At 38.7% G+C, this 17719-nt stretch overlaps 1 protein-coding gene across 1 annotated transcript in view; it reads left to right on the top strand.

The window, feature by feature from the left end:
* The first annotated feature begins 4861 nt into the window (after nt 1-4861).
* The window catches only part of LOC121962915 (fibronectin type III domain-containing protein 5b-like), a 39682-nt gene continuing 26824 nt past the window's right edge, over nt 4862-17719 (top strand). Inside the window, exon 1 of the mRNA XM_042513239.2 lies at nt 4862-5753. Coding sequence (XP_042369173.2) covers nt 5666-5753 — 88 coding nt within the window. The 5' untranslated portion in view covers nt 4862-5665. The remainder of the gene's footprint in view (nt 5754-17719) is intronic.

Here is a 17719-nt window from a genome sequence, read left to right as displayed (position 1 = left end):
ATTCAGAACAGGAGAAGCCGCTCACAGCTGCAAACAATCAAAACTAATTATAGCTGGTGGAGAGACAGCTGCAGGAAGATAATGGATAACAAAACTCGAGATAAAAAGCAAAGATCCAATTTCTTTGGTTTGATTAACAGTAGTTACAGTGTGTTTTTCTGCATCATTTTCACATTTCAAAACATCTTTGATTTCTTTTACAAACAATAAAAGTAGAAAATCTTACATGTTGCAAACAGATAGCTCGTTTGCATGTGTAGAATGTAACTCTAGTACTGTACTTGATTATAAATGTGAGCTTCTTGCATTTGAGTATTTTCATTTTGGTGCTACTTTCTACTTCTACTTCATACATCTCAGACAGAAGTCTTCTACTTTTTACTGAACTAAATTTATCTGACAGCTCTTGTGATTTTGCACATTAACATTGCATCATGTTTCTCAATTTCATTATATATGTTGCACTTAATGAATTTCACTTTGACCAACTACAGCTGCAAATGTTACTTATGCACAGTGGTGTATTGTAACAAAGTAATAATACTTTGTCAGCAGCAAGGTTCAATGCATTTGCATTGCATGGAACTACATTACAATATATTAAAATATGTAAGCACCCTTGTTAAACAGCATTTAAAACTATATTTTTATGAACCCATGTTGTCCACCCAACTGGACAATCATACCTAAAGAAGAACCATTTAGGAAAACATCTTGACTAAGGTAGTCTTAATTCATGCATTAATGACTTAATATAGATTTCTACTCAAGCAATATAACATTTAATGGATGACTTCCATTTCTACCAAAGTGATTTTCCGCTCAGAAAACTGTTCTTTTACTTAAGTGTGGCTTTTCGCTTCTTCCTCCATTGCTTATGCATGAATGCATCTGTGATAGTAATCCAATATATAATAGAAAAAAACACTCCCAGGGGTCATTAACTTAAAGCTGTACTATGCAGGAAGCTACTTTTTTAAATACACTTGCCAGCAAAGTAAAATTGAAAACCAGCTCCGGTTTTCTCCACTTGGCCTTTCACCTTGCTATACTTGCAGAATATTTTCTGCGCTGTGTCTGCGATTTTCAGAGCTTCCACTGGATGCTGCTTAGAGTCTTGGTTGCTCCCTTTTTGTAAAGTCTCACCTGACAGCTGTGCAGAAATGTTTTGTACACAGAAAAATAAGAAGTTAATCCAGGCAGAGGGCAGAGTTTCTGCAGACATTTACAACACTACACCTCTAGTGGGTCAAAGTGACGATTGAAAGGGATTTCTTCTGTATGAGTCTATGCATTTTTTGGTATTTTAGGAAAATACTGCATAGTACACCAAATATTATGAAGAAACATTTTTTTAGTGCAAAACTTTATTTGTAGCAGTATATTTTCACAGATTGATATCACCCCTTTAACTGAAAGATTTCACAGTTGTTATTATTATTTTCTGCACAGCCTTCTTATAGTTGAATTTAAAAAATGCCACATTTTGGCAACAAGATTACATTATTGCCTTATGCTAACTGCATGTACCCTAATATGGACAAATGTTTCTGTTTTTGCAGTCAGTGTACAATAAATCAGTATACAAAGCCGTTTTATTCAAAGAGGAAATAAAACAATACTTTGCATTGCTTTGCAGTTTTCTGACTGCCTGGAGCTTTTATTCTGTTCAGCATAATTGTTTTTTTGCAGCTGTGATCTTCTATAGAGGGAGAACAGTATAAGCAGTTCATCCAAAACTTTGCATACTGACTATACACTTATTATCTGCTGCAAGTACACTGCTACATGTAGCAACATGCTAACATTAGACAAACGTGCAAAATTGGTGGTGAAGTGTGAATACAGGTGATCCAGCACAGACAGTCTGAGGAAAATAAAGTGTTTTATTGAACATTAACTTTAACATGTGGTTTCATTGAAATAACCTTTTGAGGCCAAAGAAGGTAACATGGTCCACTATTTCATGAAATAAATAAAGATTGTAGAAAAGTCTAAAAAAAATAACTTTAAATAAATCGTTTAACCCTTTGAAACCTGCAGCAACATCAGTTTTCTTCTGCCAATTTAAAACATGTTTCACAAGAAATTGGTGTGATTTCTTTTTTGTTTGTTTGTTTCATATTATTTATTTATGTATTATTTATATATTTTTAAAATACATTTCCAGGTAATTTTCTTGTACTTTTTATGAATCTCGTTTGCCCTGTTTTTATTTATTTATTTATTACAAATATTCAGGTAATTTTCTTGTACTTTTTTGCTAATTATGCGGGTCATTTTCATTTTCATTCCTCATTTCCTTCTTCCCATATTTTTGAAAGAAAACAAGCCAATTTACTCAGGTTCAAAAAGTTATAATCTCACAACCATTCAGCTTTATCTTGTGACCTCCAGGTTTGGACCCACCACAGGAGACATAAAAAAAATGTAAGAAAAAAATTGTAGATTATTTATTGATGCCACTATAATGCACTATAAATCCATGTATTATTGTACTGAAGTATTAGAAGCCTTAAACTGTAATTGGAGAAAAAGCAGCAGGGAAGCAAACTAAATGAAGCTCCCATAGTAACATTACGAGGTGGAGTTATAGATTTTCATCATAAAGCAAAAGAGAGCAAATTATTTCCAGCTTGTTATATTCTTGTAACGTCATCTTCAGCTGTGGAAACCGTGCGTCTATAAAACAGCAGCAGGTTGACCTTGCTTGTAAAATCGGCTCCACAAACCGAGGATGGGCTCCTGACCTTCTGCAAAGCCTCTTCTATGGTGTTCACTGGCATTTTTCCCAGATCTGGTGTCAAAATAAAATACCTGTTTAATAAAGTCCTTGTTTAAAAGCTGCGGGGCGGCAGTTACTCAGTGACACTTTTCACACATCATTAATCTTCACGTCGAAGCTTTCTCGATTTAGACTCTGATTTATTTGAGTTATTTCGCCACAAAGTCGTACAGTTTGACATTTCTGACATTAAGTATTGATTCAAGATCAAAGGCAGAGCAAGTTTTTTTTTTTTGCATCAAAATGGCACAGAAATGTCTTAACAACCTTCAAAGGAGGTGAACTAGAAAGATTTCTGCGATGAAAGCACGCTTGTTTTATTTAGTGAAACAGGATCTGAAATGATGCCCGGCAGATTCACCTCTGTCAAAGAAAAGTCAAATGTCTTCATCAACTTTCTCAGGAAATACAGTGTTAAAATTTAGTCCTTAAAACCTCTTAAAATATTATAAATATAATTTTTTTTCAACATGCAAAGCTGTGTCCTTATTCTATACTGCAAACTAATCTAAGCTGGTTTTAAGGAAGGTTTTATGCTCACTTTTAGGGTCACACTTGTGTTTTGGGTTTCTAGAAGATCATGTTTATCTTCTTCAAGAGGAGAATTGTCTCTTAAATTGCAAAACATCAGACAGGAGAAATTTGGCTTTTTCTAAGTGGTCATAAGCCAAAAAGGTTGGCAGCCTCTGGTTTAATCTTCATCAGTACAATGTGTTAATCAGATGAGTCACCAGAAGAAGATGTTGGCGTATGTTTCTGAAAACCACTGACATTTAGCAAGACATCTGGGGCGTTTCCACGTGTGATTAGGGAGACATTGGCTGCATTTCCAGCGAGGATTTGCCACCAAAAGTGAGTGTTGTTGGTGAGATATTGGGGGTATTTCCTGACTGATTGTGTCATGAAAACAGGTTGTTTTTAGGGCGACATCGGCTGCATATTCAGCTGGGATTATGCCACTAAAACTGGATGTTTTTAGTGAGATACTCTGGGCATTTCGACACGTTTCTGTGACACCAAAACATTTTTAGCACAAATCAGCTGCATGTTCAGCCATGGTTCTGCCACCAAAACCGTCTGTTCTTGGAGAGACTTTGGTGACATTTTTAGCCATGATTGTGGCCCCAAAACTTGTGTGTGTTTTTAACAAAATACTAGCAAAATTTCCATATGTGATAGACATTTTAAAGAGGGTGTTTCTTAGTGAGACATGATTGCATTTCCACCCATGATTGTGCCACCAAAACAGTAGTTTTTAGTGAGATGTTGGCAGCACTTGTAGCCGGGATTGAGCACCAAAACTGGGTATTTTTTAGTGAGACGTTACTGCATTTCTGCCACTGATTATGTCACAAAAATAGTGTTTTTTAGAAAGACATTAATGCTTTTCATGCCTTGATCATGCCTGCAGAACTGGATGCTTTTTTTAAGCAAGAAATTATTATTCCAAGCAGTAATTGTTTCACCAAAACCGGATGATTTTTTTGCAAGACATCGGCGCATTTCCAGCTGAAATTGAAAACAAATCTGGCTGTGTTTAGTAAGGCATCAGCTGCATTGATTTTGCAACCAAAAACACAATTTTCAAGCCAAACCTCGATCCTTTCTTTACCCTAAACCAATGAGTTTTGTACCTTAACATATGCAAACTTAAGCCACAGCTTTATTCCGCAATATAATGCTACATATCCATGGTCTGCAGATCCATAATGCTATTTATTCTTCTGATTAGGTTGATTTAATAAACTTATCATATGTTTTAATGCAAAACTGTATTCTGTAGAGTAACTATTTGTCAAATATATGTAGTGGAGTAAAAGTGCAATATTTTACAGAGAAATATCGTGAAGTAGGATTACAGAAAATACAAATACTTAAGTCAAGTGCAGTATTTGAATACATGTTTATTTTACTCCAAATCTGTGTAGGTATTTCATATGTAATCTGATTACAAAATCAACAGTTGCCACCCAACAACTGGCAGGTAATTCAGCGTGATGAAATGCGCACCGCCACCCTCTCTCCTTCCTCCTCCTCCTCCTCCTCCTCGATCCTCAGTGTAGTGACAGGATTTGTAACGTCAGTCTCGTGCATGCCTCTTGTGTGCATGCGTGTCTCTCTCTCTCTGTGTGTGTGTGTGTGTGTGTGTGTGTGTGTGTGTGTGTGTGTGTGTGTGTGTGTGTGTGTGTGTTTGTGTGTGTGTGTACGGTTGGCTGGAGGAGTTACCTCCGAAGCTCCTGCAGACAGACATTTTCTGATTCTCCGGGCTTCCCATAATCTGTCAGATTAAACCGGAGCTGGATGAGACGGACCCCCTTTTGCGCTCCTGCGTCTCCAGCCTTCTCCAACATCATCTTCTTCTCTGTTATTTATTTAAATCCTCAATCAAATTTTCTTCTTCTTCTTCTTCTTCATCATCGCTGAAAATGACAGCAGATGTGCCTGAGCGCTGTCCGCGGTGCTGAAACTCCCGCGACCTTCCACCTGCCGCGGAAAGGCGGATTTTTAATGCGTCTTCAGCTGACATTTGACGCAAAATCACGCCCGCTAGATACACGCAGAGCCGAGGACAAGTGGCTGAAAGGGTCGACTACCTGTTAGCTTCTCCTGGTTTCGAGATTATGCTGCCTCTGCTGCGCGGCGGGACTGAGAAGTGTCGTTTCACGTTCATTCAGCATCCTTGAATTTGCAGCTACTGACCTACTTTGCGCAACTTGGGGAATAAAAACAGGAGAGGGAGAAGCAGTGTTGTTGTGAGGGATGAAGGTGATGTGGGAGCAGTGGTGACCCTGTGGGGAAACTTCCAGTCAGACGAGTTAAAGAGAGAAGGAAGAGGAGTGCAGAAGAGCCAGAGGTGCGTGCGCGGAGACAGAGAAGGTTATGACCGCGTCTCTTCACCTGGACCTCGGGCTGCTGCTGCTGCTGCTGCTGCTGGCCTGCTCGCGAACACCATGGATGGTCGGAGCAAGTGAGAAATTTAGCATTTTAGTGTTTTTTCTCATTTCCAATATCAGTGCAGCGATCTTGCATCGAAATGAAGTGCAAGAGCAGCGTTGCCAGGTGCAAACATCTGGCAGCGTTCAGATAAATTTACAGCAGGATGTGATGCAGGTGTGCTTAAATTGTGCAGAAATACATTAGAAAAATACAATATTTATCCAAAACCAGACAATTACAAACTAAGAAATTTGCTGAAATACATCAAAATCTGTTTTTGTTTTTTCCATCCAACCACCCCTTAGTATTAGCAGCAATAACATTTTTAACAACAGTAAGTAGACTGGAAGACCATTGTGACTGTGGGATAAGCAGTAGGTGGGAATGGAGTCAATCCTGCAGGTGTTTCTGAGGTCATGCTGTCACTTATGGAAGCTTCACCTTAAGCCGCTTGCTATTTGGATTATGGTAAACTACTGGCAGCTGCATTATTATTATTTTATTATTTAATTTATTTTTAAATTTTCCTATTGGCAGCTGTAATTGATTATTATTTTATTATTTTTATTTATTTTTTTTATTTTTTTTACTGGCAGTTGTAGGTTGTAGTATTTCTTTTACAATTTTTTTCATTTTTTTTTTTTTATTTTTTATTGTTATTATTATTCTTCTTTTTTTCTTTTTTTTTTTACCTGCAGCTGTAGTTGACAGCATCCTTCCATTATTTCATGGTGTCTCTCGCATAATTTACTTCAACAGTATATGACCGTTGAATTGATTACAGTGCTCTGCAGTAGAATATGAGGTTTACAGTGTAAAACTGTGATAGATGGCTGTTGCATGTGGCTTCTGTCTTTCCATTAGGCCAATTTATAGTAAAATGAAAACAGCCTGCAGCAGCCTACTGTTGATGTTTGTTGTTTTTGGCTTCAAGGATCATAAAGATTCATGGCTTTGTACTGTAGTTTGGAAAAGTGGAACATTACTGTGAGAATTTGGCTTTTTTTGCGATTTCTTACAAATTGACATGTAAATCTTCATGCCTGATTCTGGGCAAAAAAATAAGGAAAATAATCTCAGTGCAAGCTGTTTGGTCTTGTTTTTCACATATAGACATTTTTCCTTGGTTTTCTTCCTGCTCTTGATGGAGAAAAAAGACAAAATAACCAACGCATTCTGGACAAGACAGAATTATTCACTGTTTTGAGTACAAACATCTCTTATCAGCAACAATTTCAGGCGTAGTCTCAACAGAAATGGGTCCAAGAGAAAAAAAAGGTTCTTTATGTTGAACCATTTCCTAAAGACCTTTCCAAAAGGTTCCCCTGCCAACAGATTAGCTCATCTCTCATATGCATGTGAAAGACCGCTCTGCTGCCACTGTGTGAGCCCTTTGAGACCAGTTCTACATCTTGATATTGGTTCTATACAAAGACCTTTGCTTTTTGAAGAAGCCCTTCAGACTGGTGCCAAAGTGCCCTAAAGAGCATGTCTGAAAAAGCAAACCCAGATGCCTGTGTGTAGCTGTATGATTTTCATGGCCATTTTTTAGTTTTAGGCATAGATGTGGAGAATTTTTCAGAGCATACACAACTACCTGCATTGCCCCTCACAATAAACACGTAAAAGTTCATATGTGTCCCACAAATTAAAACATGAAAGTAGCCACAGACCTTCATTTTTACAAAATGAAAGACATTTTTTGACCGTACATTGGTGAGGAAAAAGTCACTACAAGGCTGGATATGATGCAAATGTTCTGGAGTCTGTCCCCCAAAACACTGATTCTGATTAAATAAAAGGCATTTCAACTATAGATTTATAAAAAAAAATGGCAGAAAAATTCACCAGAAGATAGGAAATTAAGTGTCTGACAGAAAATTTCCTGACAGATAAAACTTCCAAACCATCCGTTTCATGTGTGCCCCTCAGTAAAAACATGATGAGGATTTAGGACAAATTTAAGACATTTCCTGTATGAATTGACACAGAAAAAGCACAAATTGGTGCAGAAAAACAACCAGAATGCAGGAAATTAAGTGCCTGATGCTCACATTTTCTCTGGCAAGGACCCCCAAACTTCCACCTTTTTATGTGTCCCCAAATTTCATAAGTGCATCATTTTCTCTGCATGGATTAATTTGGTAAAGTCCGTTCAAACTGATGCTTTGCAGCCAAACATTACTCATCCAATATCACGTTATTTCAAACTCTAGTGGAGATCCAACAGTTTCTAAAGATGCCAAATATATCAGACTGAATTTGGGGGAAATCAATAAAAAGTGGAGCCATAAAAACATATTTCACTCAATCAAACATTATATAGCTTCAATGAAGAGTTAGAATAAGGTGATACAGAATATATAAAATGGCTTTAACAGGCTTAAAGTGACTAAAAGGGGAACAACTTGGCTTTACATGAATGTGTTGCTTCCTCTTTGCCTGATTTGAGGTGAGCGCGGGGGTTGCTGTACCGTATTTTCGTCGTATATTTCAACAAGACAAACAGCTGTTGTAAAACGGTCAAAAGCTTAATTGAATGTCTGTCAGGGGATTAGAATTTCAAAGCAATCTCACTCTCCCTCTCTGGCCTGTTTAATTAACTGTAGCAGGAATGCACTTAAATCATCCAAACCACCGATGAGATTCCCGCTGTCTTTGTCTTTTGTACGAGCTTTTTATGAAAAGCAACCTTTGGCAAACGAACGCGGAGCACCGTGCTTCTCCTTGGCTGATCACCAGGAGGTGGCTAATCTGCGTTTACGAGGCTGCGTATTGATTCGGCCAATGAAGTGTGCTGTTTTTATTTCCACACATGGCCTTCACCTTCTCATGAGATCAACACCTCGCCTGTACAGGAGCTCATCATCCTGCTGCCTCAGCTTTAAAGGAACACTTCACCCCATAAACTGACCATTTATTCATCAATAACTCAGCCTGTGTGATGTTTTTTCCCACATGCCTCCATGGTATTATTTACTGTATGTGGGAAACTAAAGTATAATGAATGAGCTGCGTCTGTGATACGATGTTTGTGGTTGTGATTTGCACTCGTGCTGCACAGAGTCATTCTGAATCTTACTCTTGACTGTGGCTACAGTAATGTAGTTGACATTGAGGTCCATTTAGTTTCTGTTCTGGAGCTTTTGGTTGGTTTGCTCAGTTTCCCGGGAGGTGTGGATGAGTCAATGATGAATTTTTGATTTTGAGCTTTTAAGCCCTAACAGTTCTCAGGAATTATTGTTGTGAGGGCATTTTATGCCTTTATTGCAGTACTGGAGAACACAGAGATGCAACAAAGACCATGTCTCTTTTTTAAATCTTGGAGGAAAATCATGTTTGAATTGAAGTTACTGTTCAGACAAAGACAAGTCTGCAGAAAAATGCCACCTTCTTCTCACCTTACTGCCTCTGTATCACAGCTGATGTGTGCATAGGCCAAAGTTTTGGGCATTGGGATGCAAGGAACCTGACCATTTTTAAAGCATGTGCATTTGTGATTCCTAATACAAACATAATAATACTAACAATAATAATAGTGATCATGATGCATTTTATTTATAGGTGCCTTTCAAAGCACTCAAAGACACAATTAAAGACTAACAATAATGTATCCATAGATCCATAAAATCCAACAAATCAGCACAGTAGTTAATAACTAGACAAAAAATGATTAGAACAAATGTGTCCGTTTGAACTTGTGTGTTTTCAGATTTGAATGTGGAGAGTCAATCAGTATTGCAAATGTTTTGGGAAAGATTTCCAAAGATCGGAGGCAGTACAGCTTAAGGCACATGGTAGCCAAGATTTACTTTTTTTAAATTAGACATTTACACTATAAATTTCTGCACAAAAATTCACTATAATTCAGGAAATAAAGTGTTTTTTGCTCCAAAGGTTCTGGCAGAGGATCCCCAAACCCTCCAATGTTGAAAGGAAACCTTTGCCTTTAAAAGTGTGGAGTATTTAAGACTTCCAACCAATCAATAACTTTATTTGTCCCAGTGGGTTTGTGCAGCAGGAAGATGCATACATTTGCATGCATAAAACACAGGGCACTTAATACAATACCAAGACCAAATAACACCATTACATAACACCTGCAACATGCATACTCAGTATAAATAATGACTCATTTAAAAAGATTAAAGGCAGAAAGTTAACTGGCAAATAAGTTGCTTGATTTCTTTCCAAAACATAGAAAGAAGAAAATAAGCAACATGAGAAGAAATAACCCCAAAAAAGTAAATGATCTGGGGAAAGAGCGTAAAAATATAATTATTCCGTAACCCAATTTCAAATATGTAACTTTGATATTTATAAATATATTTTTCCCTACAGCATTTTGTCTTTTTTCCCAAAACATTTTCTGCCAGCTTTTCAGAATAATTTTCTAAATTGGCTTATTTCTTGCAATTTGTGGAGCATTTCTTACTGAGTTGCTCATTGCCTTTTTTCCATGTTTTTGAAAGAAATTGCACCAATTTGCTCAAGGTTCAAAGGTTTAACTGTGGAAGAGATAAAATCAGTATCATACTATTGTTTCTATAGGTTTTCAGGTTCAGGTTTCAGGTTCAGAGACATCCTGAGAGAGAAGATGGAGACAGTGGCTGTGGTCTCCTCCTCGTGTTTGACCACCTGTTGTCATGTGACTGAGGTCGTGTACTAAAGGTCGATGTATTTAAGTTCAGTTAGCAGAGGAAGTGTGTAAGATGTGGTCAGATACTCTGAGAATAGCTAAGTGGTCAAGACTGGCTCCATTTTGGAGATGTGTTTGTACTCTCAGTTTTGTTTTCTGTGCTGCATCTCTGCTCCCAGCAGAAAACCTTGGACTGAGAAGAAAAGCTGTTCGTTTTTAGACCAAATATTCCACACTGGTTTTCGAAAAAAGGAGCTCAAAGAGGAAGGCTGAACATGTGCAGCACGTAGGGGAGCATAAAAATGCACCGAGTGCGACCGCGGGAGGTTTTTATTGAAAGAAGCAGGGCAAAGAGCTTCTTTATTCATGCAGGGAGGGCTCTCGTTGTGCTCCGCTCTGCTCCACATCACCACTCCTCTCATTGTTGATTGTCTTTATTTATTCTCTTTGCTCGCTCTGATCTTCCCTGGAAACCTGAACATTTGAATGAGCCCCGTGTCTTCCTTTTTGGGGGGTTTCTTCGACCTGGGTTGTTTCGCTTCTGCAGCGTCACTTTGATGGGTTCTTGTGTCGAACTCGGCTGAGAGCAAATTAAAATTCTCCGATAATTGCTGACATTTGGCTCCTGTTGAGAAATGTTGTTGCATAATGTGGTCATTAATCAGAAAATGATTAGCAACTTTCAGTTGACTCACAGACAGTTACAGGAGAATTAAAGTCACATCATGTCCGTGCTGACGGTTATATTCAGTAATCATAATCACAGGGGACAGACGGGACAGAGGGGACAGGGGGGACAGGAAGCCCCTGGACCAGAATCTCTGCTCAAAGTCATTCAAACCAGAGACACAAAAAAGTTTACAAAAAACATCTTAAAACCGCTACAGAGATGTAAAAATTCCACAGGAAGAGTTAAAGAAGTATAACAACCACAGAAAGATGCAAAACAACACAGAGATGCAATGCAGCAACAAAGACAACAACAAAAACCATGCAGGGACTTTATACACGTGTACACAAACCAGCCACAAAGAGATGCATATCAACAACACAGAGATGCAAAACTATGCAAAAACTACAACACAGAAAAACAAAAAAAATAAAATAACACAGAGAAAAAACAATCACAGAGACAGACAACAAGAGAGATGCAAAACAACCATAAAAATGACCACAAATAAAAGCAAAGCAACTCCAAATAGAGACAAAACAACTATTAAGAGATGCAGAAAAAGACAAGGAGATGCAAAACAGCAATTAAGAGAGACGAAACAATGACAGGGATGCAAAACAACCACAAAGAAATTTAAAACAATGACAAAAAGAGAAGAAACAACACAAAAAGAGATACAACAACCACAGACACAAACATTTAAAGAGGCAAAAAAAGTGATGCAAAACACTGACAAAAAGAGACAAAATAACCGAAGAAAGACACAAAGCAATGTCAAAGAGGCATAAAACAGTGACAGAGATGCGAAACAACATCAACAACAACATGCAAAACAACCACAAAGAGATGCAAATGACAACAAAGATAGACAAAACAGTGACAGGGATGAAAAACATATACAATGACATGCAAAATAACCACAAAAACAACCAAATAAATGTACAGTAACTCCAAACAATCACATAGAGATGCAGAAAACAAACAAAACAACAATACAGGGGAAAAAAACAACCATAAAGAGATGCAAAACAATCACGAAGAGATGCATAATGACGATACAGAGAGATAAAACAACCACAAGTAGATGCAAAAGGACAACACAGATACAGAAAACAACTACAAAGAGATGCAACAAATCCACACAGAGAAAGACAGCAAACACACACAGAGACAAAACAAACATTTCTCATTAAAACAAGTGTTTGTTTCGTGTCTCCTTCACTTTGAGGGTCTGAGGCCTCGTACATGTCTGCGCTTAGACGCCCATTGTCTCAAAATCTGTCCATGATTAAACTATCGTAATCAGCATGCACGAGTTGTTACTGTATCTGTAGTGAACACACACACACACACACACACACACACACACACAAAGTATATACAGCGACATCCATCCGTCTTCGGGAGGGGAGGGAGCCATTAGCCAGATTAGACTGTCTGAGTCTATCAGCAAACTGTTACTTTGCTGTGATTTACAGTCGGCGCCGTACGTCAGAAACGACTCCTCTCCAGGAGGAACTATGTAAACAACGGCTGTCACGAGGCTGCACGCTGCTCCTGGCAGAGACGCCGGCGTTGTAGTGTTGCTAGGGGCTGCAGAGGTTGGATTTGACACGAAAATATATGTTTGGTTGAAGGTTTTGTCCGCCTCGCCTCGTAGTACAGTAAATGAGCAGAGCACTGTGTGGAAAGATCTCGCCGCTGGCTGTGGAGAGGTGTTTTTCTAAACTTCAGGGGACCAAATACGTCCAGAGAGTGCAGGAAAAGCCTAAACACATAACGACTGTTTCTCTCTTTAAAGTATGATTTCACTTTTGTGCTAAGACCAGGATTAAGAGGATTAGTGTTTTTATTCTGCCATAGTTGCAGAAACAGTTAACTTCTTCTAATAACATAATATTCTGAAATAATCCTTTGTGTTGTTTAATTTCCGAATGGTAACAAGCTGTGTTTGATGTGAGATATTAAGTAAGAACAGATGAAGGCTTCACACAGCTCAGGGAGCGTTTTCAGGAAATAGACAGAGCCAGACTTAAATATACAAATGTATATGGGAGTATGTGAAGACATTTTTGGCCGAATGTACTGATGGACAGTTTTTGTCATGAATATCTCACATATATATATCTCACATGAATATCGCCCACATTTATGCTTTCTTGCACTTCATGTCTGTGACTTTCTGCACTATGTATGTGTTTTTTATGTGGTGACCTTTATGTTCGAGGCAGATTTTCCTCAAAAAAAGGGAAAAAAAGGCCAAAGTAATCTTGAAATCTTGTTTTTAATGGAACAGGAAAATTGAGGCTTTCTTTAAAGGTCAAACATATTTTTCCAATTCTTTTTGGATAACAGTTTTTTAGGAGCAACTTTTTGGTCTTCGGTTGAACTTTAGATAATTTCAGCTCTAATTTCTTTTCCAAAGTTCTGTGAAGCAGATTTCTGGAAATGTTTTTCCCAGTCTGCTTTAAAAAAAAAACGACGTTATCTTCTGTAGTTCCTGCTTAAGATTTCTCGACGAGGAAACTAATGACCTGAAAGAATAACAAGATTTTAACAGTTTGTACTCGTGTTTCGTTACTTCCACCAGGCAGAAACCTGAAGGCGTTCATGTGTTTAGTTTTGTGTGCACGTGAGTGTGTCTGTCTGCAGCTAATCTAGCAAACTACTGGACCAATCAGCCTAATATTCTGTGTGCACGTTTTTGACCGTATGCTCTGTTTCTCTTGTGGTTGCAGTGGTTTACAGTGGAGTTTTTTATGCTGTCATTGACTGCTGATGTCCACTGAAGTTTTCTGGACATCGTCTGGATTATCTTAAAAACTACAAGCCTCGTTGGCTGTTACCGGCCACATTTTGGCCTTTATTTTGGCTCAAAAAATGGCATTTTTGGAAATGTTTGGTGTCTGGGGCAGACTCAAGTGTGCGCCCCACATAGGCTGAAGCCTCTGAAGTGGCTTGATTTTGACTTGTGGCCCTTTGCTGGTCATCAACCCTCACTTTGGACCATTCTCGATACAAGATGAATACGTCAGACGTTTTTGTTTTCTTGACTGTAAGGGACAGGGGAGGGACAGGGGAGGGACAGTTCAACCAGATGTCCAGCTGGGATCAAGCGTTTTTCCATCCTCTGCTCGTCCTCGCACCACAATGGGGAACATTTTGTCTGCCTGATTTGTAGACTTGCAGATTTTGTTGGTTTGTCCATTTTTCATGATATTTGTTTTTGTACAATAAGTAAGTAAGCAGGTTGTGTTGTCCTTTATTCTTTATACAAACCACTTGAATGAGAGATTTGTGGCTGTGTTTCAGTTACTAAAAATACATTCATCTTCATAATTATGTTGCCTTTTCTGAAATATGCTGCGGCGTGTGTGCTGGGATTACAGGAATTGTCTATAGTGGCAGGAATCAGCAGGGGCAGCCTGAACACAGTGTCTTGGTGGAGATCTTCACTCTGCTAAGTGCACTTTTCTAGTCGAAATTGTGCTTTTCCTGCCTGTAGATGCATTTTGGGACATCACTGTAAGCTTCAGCTGTACTTTCTTGTTGAAAGGTCACAAGCTTTTGGAAAAAGAAAGGGTCCTGATTGTTAGTCAGATGTTGATGATGGGAAAAAATGGTTATTTGCTGCAAAAGAAACCAAAACAGACATTTTTTTTGAATTATCAAAGTAGTTTATTGATTTATTTGGAAGATTGTTCATTCATTTAAACTAAAATGAATAGATACGAATATTAAATAAATACTAAATGAGTCTGTTTGAATTATTATAGCATAACTTTTTGAATAATAAAGAACTTTAATGTTTTTTTTCTCCTTTTTTACATATTTTTTCATTCTTTGAGATGCATGTGGGTTGATAAAATCTAAGTTGTGTTACACGTTGCCTCTGGTTATCGTACATATTGTATATCTTTGGATTTTAGAGGATTTCAGCTAACTGCAGAAACTCAGGAAACCTACCTTTTCTCAATATGGAACAATTATAGAGTGGGAAAGTGGCTAAATGCATCCCCAAATGTTTAAAAAATGATGAATGAGCATAAATAAGTAATTTCGAACAAACCAGCCGGAAACATGAAGGACAAACAAGGACACGTGTGGTTAGTGTGTGCGTGCGTGTGTGTGTGTGTGTGTGTGTGCTCTTACATCCACCTGAACTGCTATATTTCATCATTTAATCAATACATACTCCTCCTCCTCCCTGTTCTCCCTCCATCTCTCACCGCTCCCTCCATCATTGATCTTTTCATTCCTCCCGCTCCGTCCATCTGTCTCACTTTGCCCTTCGCCGTCTTTTCCCTCAAAACCAAAAGATTGAAAATTCACTCGCCATCGCTTGATATCTGCCCGAGATAATTGCTCTCTCTTCATCCTCTCTTTTTCTCCCCCTCTTACTCATTCATCTATTGTTATTGTCACATTCCTGTCGTCTTTCCCTCCCTCATCCCCGTCTCTTTCCCTCTGTCTTCCTGACTCCATCTAAGCCTCCGCTCTCATCTCCTCTCCTGGTGTGTATAATGTAATTGCAGAAGTCTATTCACGGTGTGCGTGCACTCCATCGCAGCCCTGGCAGATGAAAGCGGTTGGGATTTAGCAGCCGTAGCGTGATGGGAGTTCGAGGGGGGATCTTGGCTGTCATTGGCAGAGACGAGGGAACATGGTGTTGAGTGTGTTTGTCTCCGTGGAGTGTGTGTGTGTGTGTGTGTAGGTGGAGGATGGGAATTTTTGGCATGTTTTTTATGTTATGTTTGTTTTTTTTCTATTTTCTCTGTGAGGGAAAATCCTCCTAAAAAGTCTTCAGATAGATGTTGTGCGGACATGCATATATTAACTCTGTGGCGACAGTTTGGGGAAGACCATTTCTGGATTCATTCAGACGCCTTTACGAGCTATTTGACCCTTTAAAACCTAAACAAACTGTTTTGATTTCTCTCAAAAACACAAGGGGGAAAATAGGCAACTTGGCAAGAAATGTCCCACAAGTTGCAACACTGCACTATGTGGCCAAAAGTATGTGGACGTCCACACATTACACCATGTGTGACTAGTTATGAACACCATTTTGGAGCCCGGCTATAGGAATTTATTTTCAGTAAGCTGGAAGAGCAATCAAGGGGCTCAGCTGAAGTTAAATTTGGTGGTGCACTTGTTTGGGTTCATTCAGATGTCTTCACAAGCTTTGACACTTGTGTAAATGACCCTTTTAAACCTAAACAAATTGTTTTGATTTCTTTCAAAAACACCAGGGGGAAAAAGGCAACTTGGCAAGAAATGTCCCACAAGTTGCAAGAAATTAGTAAAAGGTGATAAGGAAAATACCTCAAAAATTAGTTTTAATCAAAAATGATCCAAAGGAAAATTAAGGAAAATGTCCAGAAAACTATATTTATGATGATTTTATATTTGAAATTATGTTACAAAAGAAATTCAGTAAAATACATCACATTACGCAGCATCAGATTGACCAATGTACCACCTCACTGAGCGACACCATATGTAGTTGCTGCTAAAGTTGAGCAAAGTTAATTTTTTTCTTTTTGCATGATGAACCAGAATTCACATAGGTGAGGGAGGGTACACAGCTAAAATCAGTCTTAATGCAGCTTTATTCACATGAATTTGACTGCTGGATTGTTTGTGCCGTCTGTGTTTGTTTGCCAATGATCACACTGTACAGATGTTTGCTGCAGGTATGAAGCAATCGTGTACACCGAGCAGATTTTCCTGTAGAAGTTGAGTCCTGAGGCCCCAACATGAGCATAAAGGTTGCAAATACATTTTGCACCTAATTTTGTGCAGCCTAAAATGAGTCTGTTTGCATCTTCCATCAACAAGTGCACCACCAAATTTAACTTAGAGGAAAATTCCTACAGCCGGGCTCCAAAATCTTGCAGAAAGCCTATGTTTTTAGAATAAAGTGTTCATAAATAATTACATATGGGTGTAATGTGTGGGTGTCCACATACTTTTGGCCACAAAGTGCGGCGTTTAATCTCAGAAAATGATTCATAAATGCAGAAATTCGGCTGCAAACATCAGGTTTCAAGACAGGATCAAAGAGCGTCTTTCTGCAGCCAGCGTTTAACACAGACATTCAATAATTATACAGAGAGGAATTTATCAGCACGGTGGCCAACTCGTACGCCCACGGCATCGGGAAATAGACCAGAATGCACTGCAGCCACAGGACATTTTCACAAAATAATGTTTCTTTTTTTTTTCTTTTTTAGTCATCTGAAAAAAAGCCTCCCACTGCCTTTCTATGGCTGTGCTTTCATTCAGTCCACCTACACACGCTGAGTGCAACAGGTTCACTCACCGTCCCTGTGCAGAGTCAAAGGGCATTTTGGGAAATGTAGGAGATCAGATGGAAGAAACACAGATTATTGATTATGTTGTATGACGGGAGGCATGTTGTTTTTCCTTTAATGACTGAGGCGGTTCTGCTCGGTGCGTCCTGCGGGGAGCGGAGGAAGGCTGGCTTGCATAATGAGCTGTGGTTAGCTTGTTAGTCTGAGATAGAGCTTGACATTCACGGTCATACTCCACAGAGCCCCACTGGATGCTTTTTTTTTCCTCAGTCTGTCGCCAAATGTTTGGAGAGTTGGTGTCAGAGCTGCCGCCTCCAGCAGCCTGGAAACAAGCAGTTTTCTTTGTTTTTTTTACAGCAAAGGGGAGG

The sequence above is a fragment of the Plectropomus leopardus genome, chromosome 24, assembly GCF_026936395.1.
Source record: "Plectropomus leopardus strain MGB_pleo_1.0 chromosome 24, ASM2693639v1, whole genome shotgun sequence".
NCBI lineage: Eukaryota > Metazoa > Chordata > Actinopteri > Perciformes > Serranidae > Plectropomus > Plectropomus leopardus.
The sequence above is the reverse complement of the archived record's forward strand: the minus strand, read 5'-3'. Positions and strand labels throughout refer to the sequence as shown.